The 8,950-nt window shown below is 39.6% G+C and overlaps 1 protein-coding gene and 1 non-coding gene across 2 annotated transcripts; one reads left to right on the forward strand and one right to left on the reverse strand.

The window, feature by feature from the left end:
* The first annotated feature begins 2,589 nt into the window (after nt 1–2,589).
* LOC132608457 (small nucleolar RNA R71) lies at nt 2,590–2,696 on the forward strand. The gene has a single exon (XR_009570376.1). It is a non-coding gene; the product is annotated as a small nucleolar RNA R71 (small nucleolar RNA).
* Nucleotides 2,697–5,068: 2,372 nt separating this feature from the next.
* On the reverse strand, nt 5,069–8,576 carry LOC132608045 (serine carboxypeptidase-like 7). Its single transcript, XM_060322120.1, has 6 exons — nt 8,226–8,576; nt 7,756–7,827; nt 7,492–7,640; nt 7,121–7,234; nt 5,259–5,307; nt 5,069–5,173 (listed from the first exon to the last, which is right to left on the reverse strand). The coding sequence occupies exons 1-6, from the start codon at nt 8,574–8,576 to the stop codon at nt 5,069–5,071; spliced, it is 840 nt and encodes a 279-aa protein (XP_060178103.1).
* Between the last annotated feature and the right edge of the window lie 374 nt (nt 8,577–8,950).

Below are 8,950 nucleotides of genomic sequence, written 5' to 3' on the forward strand. Positions count from 1 at the left end.
CATCCCCTATATCATTACTAAAAATCTCAAATACTATATAAGGTCACTCGTATTACCTCATATACATACTCATAGCGCGATTTCAAATCCTTTAGGTAGCCATGTCACCTTGGGATACTTAAGGAAACTATATATACAACGATATTCTTACTAACTCGATTAACTTTCCTTGAACCTTCTTAACTCATTCTTTCTTGTTTTAATACAAGTAGCCCGGATTATTATGGAGTGTAACAATTTGATTATCTCCTTTTTGACCACTTCTTGCATAGGAGGCTTTAGCCTTCTTTGATGCTCTACACTTGGTGAACTATCCTCCTCAAGTTCGATTCTATATTCACAAATACAGGAGGGAATCCCCCTAATATCCGTAATAGTCCACCCAATAGATCTTCTATAAGCCCGCAACACTTCAAGCACCTTTTGAGTTTGTTCCTCATTTAACAAAGATGAGAGAATAACCGGTAAAGTACTATCTAGGCCAAGAAAAGCATACTTCAAATGAGAGGGAAGTAGCTTGAGCTCAAGTTTTGGAGGCTCAATAATAGAAGGCTTAGCCGGAGGAGTGGTTCTTTTATCAAGATCAAGAGATAATTTCTTTGGCTCATAAGAATATGAACCCCGGCCAATAAGAGAATTAACCGTTTCAATATACCCCTCCATGTTGTCCGCCTAAAAATTCACCAAAATAGCCGAAAGTGTTTCGTCAAAGTGCTCCTCCTCTAACTTATGTTCCACCGCTTCGTCTACCACATCGAAAGAATCAACGATCGAAATGCTCTCATAAGTACTAGGAAATTTTAACCCCTTACTAGCTTGGAAAGTTACCTCTTCATCATTGACCCGGAATTTTATTTCATTCTTTTTCGAGTCCATTAGAGCTCTCCCGGTGGCAAGAAATGGCCTTCCCAAGATAATTGGGACTTCTTTGTCAACCGCACAATCGAGGATGACAAAATTCGCTGGCAATAAAATCCGCCCACTCTAACAAAGACGTCATCGACAACCCCTACTGGTCTTTTGATGGTTCTATTAGCCATTTGGAGACGCGTGCTCGTTGGTCTAGGTGTTCTCAAACCCGATTGTTTATAGATGGCTAGTGGCATCAAATTAATACTAGCCCCATTATTACATAAAGCGCGAGCAAAATCATGATGATCGATGGTGCAAGGGATAGTGAAAGCCCCGAGATCTCCCTTCCTCTCAACCTTTGATGATGAAATAATAGCTCTCACACGATGGGTGACTCCCACCGTATTATGCTTGATTGGTCTTTTCTTCGTCAACAAGTCTTTAAGTATTTAGCAAATCCCAGCATTTCTTGGAATACATCAAGAAATGAGATATTTATTGACAACCCTTTCAATTGGTCGTAGAAGCATTGGCACTTGGCATCCTCTGTTTTTTTCATCAATCTTTGTGGGAACGGGGGAGGAGATTTATATGTTTGAGTCAAGGGTTTAATTTCCCCCATGACCTTGCTCTTTTGAGTGCTACCCCCGGTAGGTTTTTCAACACTTGGCACCTCATCACCCTTGAGAACAATAGGGTGTGCCTCCTTCTCTTTTTCAATAATAATAGGCACTTCAATTGGTGTCTCGAGTTCTTCTTCAATTTCTCCCTCAATAACCTCATCAATAATCAGCTCGACAATGATAGGTTCAACCACTCTCTCATACGCCGCATTAAGGATCTTCCCACTTCTAGTAGAAATAGCTTTGCATGAGGCAATGTGATCACCTCCACTACCCCTTGGGTTCGGAATTGTGTCGCTAGGAAGGCCCCCTCTTTGTGGTGGATGTTGCTCACGAAAAAGATCTCGCATTTGTGACTCAAATTTTTGAATCGAAGCGGTGTGAGAGCCCACCACTTCGGTCAAAATTTTCACCCACCACTTCGGTCAAATTTTCCATCTTCTTGTCACTCATATTTTGGTTGCCCAAGATCTTTTCAAGCATAGATTCCATTCGAGAGGTCCCTTGGTCATTGGAAGGACCCTCTCACCAATTTTGAGAGTTAGAAGAACAGCCCTTTGGTGGAACATAGGCATTGGAATTTCAATTACCATAATTGTTGTTGTTGTAATCCTTCCTTTCCGAACCACCATATTCATTTCGGCCATATTGATTGCTTTGTTGTTGAGGTCTCCATTGCTTTTGATAACCACCTTGAGAGTTATCGATATAATTAGCATCCTCACGTTGTGGCTGCCGCTCTAGTTAAGTTTCCTACGGGACTTGGTACATTTCGGGAGCATGAGATGGAATTTCTTCAACAACATTCACACTCTTGGCTTCTTTCTCCGCAAGCCTCTTTGACAGCAAACCCATGGTGGTTTGCAATTGAGCAAAAGCATGATCTCGCTCATAATTTTCTTTGGCCACCGCGGCAACAGAGGGACTAACATATGACAAGATTTCACTATCATTTGAGTGTCAAGCTTGATTGTAGGTGGTGAGCTTATCGAGCAACCTGGTGATGTTAACAAATGATTTGTCCATGAAGCACCCCCCAGCTGCAGTATTGACAGCAATCTGATTCATTGTATCTAACCCCTTGTAGAACTTCTCGGTGAGAATCGCATCTGGAAACCTGTGAGTTGGAGATTGAGCTAGATAGTACTTGAAATGCTCCCATGCCTAATATAATTGTTCCCCCGGAAGCTGTTTGAACTCAAAGATCTTATCTCGAAGTTCAACCTTTTTGATCGGTGGAAACCACTTCTTCAAAAGTGTATTGGCTAACTCGCTCCAGGTGTGAATAGAATTGCTGGGAAACTTTTCATACCATTCCCTTGCTTGGCCAGCGAAGGAATATTTAAAGACCTATAACCGAAGTGCATCAGCAGAAACAACACCTTAGGATTGTTGAGCACACAGGTGCAGGAAATTCTTCAAATGTCGGAATGGACAGTCCTCCGAAGAATTTCAGAAATAACCTTCAAGTTTCAGCAGCTGATAGATAGAACTATCAATTTTGAAAGTAGCATTTCCAGTCCTAGGAGGGACTACAACAGAAGCATAATCAGCTTCATTGATGAATTCCGCAAACATATTCTCATCTTTATCCTCTTCTGGTGCAGGTGGGTTCACTTGGAGCCCACCTTGGTTCCCTTGATTTCGATTATGTTTTCCTACCATGTTCACCTAGTTCACCAAAACAGCAAATAAGGTGTGATGGAATAGAAAAAGTTTTAAAGAAAAGTACACAACAATCAGTAATTTCAAAACCTTATTCCCCGACAACGGCGCCAAAATTTGATACGCTCAAATTACACCAATTAATGGCGTAAAGCGGACGTTGTCAAATATAGTAACACAAACAAGGTTGGGGTCGAATACCACAGGGAATATGGAGAGAAAAAAGTACTAATTATTTATGTAACTAATCTCCAGAAACTTTAATTTTATTCCGAATAGTATAGAGGAGAGATTTGGTTTGTATTCGCTATTTTGAAGTATTTGGAATTTGTTTGGATTGGAAGAACCAAAGTTGTGTCCCCGCGGTGATTAGATGTTATGCTATGGGTATCAGTATGATATATTTCTAATGGGTCGGGGTTTTGTATGCACTTAATCTCTAATGCACTTCTTAATATTTTCCAATAGTTAGAAAGTATTTATTTTCATGATTTTCTCAAATGTAGAAAATTTGCAAGTAAGATCGATTAAATATGCCAAGTAGAACTCATCTTATCCCTAAGTGAGTTCATTAAACGAGGGTTGGCGCCCCGAGTCCTTGTTATATTATTTCAACACACCCTAGTTCATATTTCCAAACAAACTAGGGTTTGTGCATAAGGAAGTGCTTGCAACCACTAACTAACAATGAATATGAGAAATAATAAAACATATCACAACCCATTATATATATATATATATATATATATATATATATATATATATACAATGTTAGACACCCATTACATAACACCCATCATTTGGGTCCATAACTTTGATTAAAGAAACTACTCACACATAATGGTCACAAAAGTAGTGAGCAATAAATGAGACATAAAACTTACAAAAGTATGGTAAAGATGATGGAAAATGGAATCTTATTGTCTTCACTAAGCTCCAAAAGTGGAGTAATCAATGCTTACTCACCAATGGAACTTTGTTCACGTGCACAATAAATTCTGGCCCCAAAAATAACCTAAAATTTTCTTTAAATAGGCTCCAAAAACTCACAGCAATGACTGACAAAATTTCCACTGATAGCAAGATCGACGGACCGTCGATCGTTCGATGATCCGTTGATCCCTCCGTCCTTTATTTCTTCAGCAATGTGATCCATTCGACGATGACATCGACCAGTTCGACGCTCCATCGAGTATTCCGTCTTTCTCTCTTCTTGTTGACAAATCTTGGTCGACGACACAAATGATGAAGCGTCGATCAGTTCGACGCTTCGTCGATAGTTTCGTCTTTTGTTCTCTTCAACTAAGGCCATCACTGGAAAATCGAGCTTATCGACATTTCAAAAGACGGTCCGCCGACTGGTCGACGGACCGTCGATTCTTCATTTCTGGCCAATTTTTCCTTTGTTCTTTGTTTTTGCTTTTGGGCAAAACACAACAAAAACATATTAACATGAACCAGACTTACTTGAAAACAACCAAAATTCATAATAATAAGGCGTCGAATGTGCCACAAATCCGCGGCACATCACATGGCTAGGATCATAAGAGTTAATGGCATTAAGTGGAATCCCTAGGATCTTGAAGTCCGGACGTTATTTGAGTTATCCTTGTCCGGTAACTCTGGACCTTCGTATAGATCGTTCAGGTTCTCTATGGTCTGGATAGTAACTCTCGGATTGTTTAACTAACCGTTGGCCAAACTATCATTCACAAATTCAACGATAGACTATGGTCCTCTTTATGCTTGCAACCTGTGGGGTCAAATAGTCTTCGCTTCGTCATATTCTCACTAATACAACTTCCTTAATTTCTCCAAATTATCATACCACAAATATAGCGGCGACCTCGAATCATATATAGTTTAACATGTGATTTTCCACGTCATGTTAAACAACTAACTTAAGTCGAGAGAAACAAATGAGTACATTAATGTCCTGTAAGGATGAAACTAAAAAGGGTAACCGCAAAACAACTTATCGCCATGGGCAGGCATTGTTCCGGCTTGTATTCAGGAGGTGTATGACCAGCACCCTAAACAAATGTATAAATGAAAAAAGGAAGATTAAGATGTAATGTTATTTGTTTTAGAGTTGTTGCAATAGGGAAGAGTATTTACCTTAACAGTTGCATATGTCAGCTCATAATCATTATACTTCACCTTGTATCTACATAGATAAATTATGAGAAAAATTAACAACTATTGGTACATGTTCAAGACCGGGGGAGCTAAAAAAACATTAGAGACCAAGGAACCTGTCACGACCCAAACCGATGAGTCATGACGAGTGTCTAACCTCTACTGACCAGACACTCTATACTTGTACTTGGACCTCACTGAACAATAGGATGACCCATATATGACTTATAACTGAACTATACTGACTTCTGTAAGAACAACATAATAGTCTCTGCGCTAAGAACTCACAATCAACATATATACATACATGCTGAAGATAACAGTGCAAGCCGACTAGGCTGTAACATATACTGTATAACAAAATAAAAGCCGACAAGGCTACATAATATCCCAACTGCATACAACTGTCTACAAACCTCTAATGGAATACAAAGTTGCGGAACGTACAGCCCGATCCATATATCATGTCATCCCGCGTCCGGAATAATCTCATAATCTACCCACTGCAGTGTTGTGCACATCTACGTGCCTGCCCGACCAACTATAGCGTGGCGCGGTGTAAGAAAATAGCTGTACATATATACATGCATGAAAGACTCGTAAAAGGATACTCTGAACTCCTCTGAGTAATATAAGAGCTAGTATGTCAATATGATAAATCTCTGGAAACTGTAAATATGGAACATATGAAATCAAGGATACAATGGATCCTATATTGTCTAGGAATGGAGTCTTTGGAACTCGCTCGTTTACTTCTTTCGTTCGTATCATAAGGATCATGCCAAAATGAATAAAAGGGATAGCCTTAACATATCTACAAGTATATCTAAACATCCAACGTCTACTTCTCGAGCTCGTAAGTCTAAAATCAAGACGATAATATCATGATTAGACCATCTATACCACTTACAATCTAATTTGTATACGAACGGAACTTAACGAAATTCGGGCAGCATTTTCCCTATAGTACTCACTCCAATCCAACTCTAAAACAACCCATAATATACACAACATCACCACCAACAACAACAACATCAAATAGCAATATAACCAAGTAATAATCTTCCCAAAAATCTCATCCAAATATAGCCCACAAGGCAATCATATCAACAAACTAGTTTGTACTTCCGTAGCGCCATTTCCGTCACTTTAAACTAGGGAATTCTTCCGTAAACAATTTAATTAGCAAGTTAAAGGGATAAAACATACCTTAATCTTCAGATAACTCAACTAAGATCTTAATTCCAAGCTTCACAAATCAGCCATACATCAAGGTAGCCATACCATAGTGTTCCTCCAACTAACCCCCAACTTTTAAGGTAAAACCTTGATTCAATTTGAAGAAAAATTCCTTGAAGTCTTTGGACAGCTACTAAGGAGTATATGGATCTGTTTGGGTGAAGAAATGAGGGTCAAGTCGTGGTTATAACTTAATATAACAAAATAAGAAGGTGGCCACAGCCTCAAAGGACGGTGGCGTCGAACAGTTCGACGATGGCGTCGATATGGTCGACGACCGTCGACCTGCCACTGTCGATCTCCCACAGCCCCTGATCCTCAGGTGGCTGGGCATCGACTTGCCTCTGATCACCGTCGACATGTTGACGGGCGTTAACTTGCACCGTCAAGTTGCGCTGTGCATTTCTCTGTTTCGTCGACGATTCGTTTAATCTCTAATCCTTACAATACTTGTAATATTTAATCTTAGCTATTCGTATACAAGAGTTATACTTGTCTAATATCCCATAAACTTGAAGACAAATCTTAAAACTCGAGGCCGAGGTGGTTAGCACACTATAGACTAATGATGTACCAAAAATGGGAGATGTAACAGAACCAACCCTGCAGCTTGACCGTCAACAAACCAAGGCTCTGAATCATCAATAATCGGCAGCTTCAAAGTGTCTATACATTCTTTTGTGCTCAAATGAGGAACAACCATGTCATGGTCACCACTAGCAAAGTAAAAATTTATCAAACATTATCTTCTGGTAACTTTTTTCCAATTATTAGGCTTATATAGTACTAATAGCTTTATTGCTTATTTTCTCAAGCCAGAACACCAAGGCTATAACACATTGAATATATTCATTATTCAAGTTGAGTTATACCTCTTCTTTCTTTGTCTTTTGGTTTTTTCCCTTATCTAGTGCTTAGTAAAACACAAAGGAAGATCTTTCTAAGATTAGTGACTAATATATTAAGGTAATACCTATAAATTAGAGCTCGACGGGATTTGCTGGTGAGATGCCAATGATCGTCAATGACACTTAGGACAACATACACATATGATTCAGTTCTCTTCATATAATCTCTATAATGCGTGCTTTTGTTGCATCTCACCCTCTCCAGTGTTATTCCCTGGTTTTCCAATGACCATATCATTCAAAGGTTTTTTTTTTCCACTTTCAATTTTTTTCTCTGCTAGGGTTAAACCTACTTCAAGATAGTAGGAATCAAAACCATATTTGTATACCTCACGAACGTTTAGTTCTTTCTGGACAACTTTATCATTTGCCCAAATGTATGAGTATATGTAATTTTCATCCTGAATTTTGGGTTAAAAAGTTAACTCTGCATATGCATGCATAGTATATCGAACAAAATTAACACAATACATCAAGCTATGGAGCCTCGTCAGGGAAGGGGGGAGGGTAACAGAGACTAACTCTACACCTCCGTTCTGCATTTGGAAATACTGACTGGGCATTTGTAGGAGTTTCTTGAAGAATGCTCATTAAAAATGGCCGGTCACACCAAGGTTTTAAAATATGTACTCATCGTATGTTCTTGAGACACTACACACATACAATGCCAAATTATCTAAGTCATAGAACTTTGAGGATATCTCAATATTTTGATATTTTGCAGGAGTCCCATCCTTTCCATAACTTTCCAGCGGATGATGTTAGCTCAACTCCCCGAATCGACCATCACGCGCTTTACTTGGAAGCAGTCAATAAACACGGTGATGACCAGAGCGTCGTTATGTGGTATGGTGATGTCGGCTGCATCTTCATAAGAAAAAGTTATAGTGACTTCATCGGGAAGTTCCCGAATTCTTTTTTCCCGATTTACCGAGATCTTCATTTTTTTAGCAGCGGTGAAACTGGTACTAGCAATCACGGATCCGCCAAAAATCTTGTTGATAGCATGCGGAGGGGGATTCGAAGCGCTCTTTCCCTCTACATGTCCAACTCTCTCGAAATTGTTTCTCGCTCTTTCACTCAAAAATTCTTGAAGGTTCTCTCTATTGAGCATGTTGGCCACCTCATCCCTGAGATGTCTGCAATCCATTCTTTTATGCTCGTGAATGCCATGAAAATCACACCATACGGACTGATCCCTAGTGTTAGGATTTGATCACAAAGGTTTAGGAGGTTGTGCCGCCGGATGGATCCTCAACAAAACCACCATTTGCGCTTTCTCGATAGTGAAGTTGTAGTCGGCAAGCTTCGGATACTCCATCCCTTTTGTAGATGAACCGAGAGAACTGCCCTTATCTTGGCTCTGCAAACCACGATTATTCTTGTTGTGATTTCCTTTCTTGTTTACATTTGGTTTCTCCAATTATCGGTAACCTTGGCCGACACCGGACGTTTTGGGTGGAGGATAGGGCTGGAAGTGGGTCTTCGAAAAACTTCGATCTGGCTGAAGCCTTTATCCTCCTT

This window comes from Lycium barbarum, chromosome 8 (genome assembly GCF_019175385.1).
Source record: "Lycium barbarum isolate Lr01 chromosome 8, ASM1917538v2, whole genome shotgun sequence".
NCBI classification, from domain to species: domain Eukaryota; kingdom Viridiplantae; phylum Streptophyta; class Magnoliopsida; order Solanales; family Solanaceae; genus Lycium; species Lycium barbarum.

Excerpts from the sequence above, each read along its gene's own strand:
- LOC132608045 (XM_060322120.1), bottom strand. The coding sequence starts at position 8,576 with ATGGATTGCAGACATCTCAGGGATGAGGTGGCCAACATGCTCAATAGA. Across the intron at positions 7,641-7,755 it reads AAGAACTAAACGTTCGTGAG|GGAATAACACTGGAGAGGGT; the intron begins GTATACAAATAT and ends TTGGAAAACCAG. Across the intron at positions 5,174-5,258 it reads TGACATATGCAACTGTTAAG|GGTGCTGGTCATACACCTCC; the intron begins GTAAATACTCTT and ends ACATTTGTTTAG.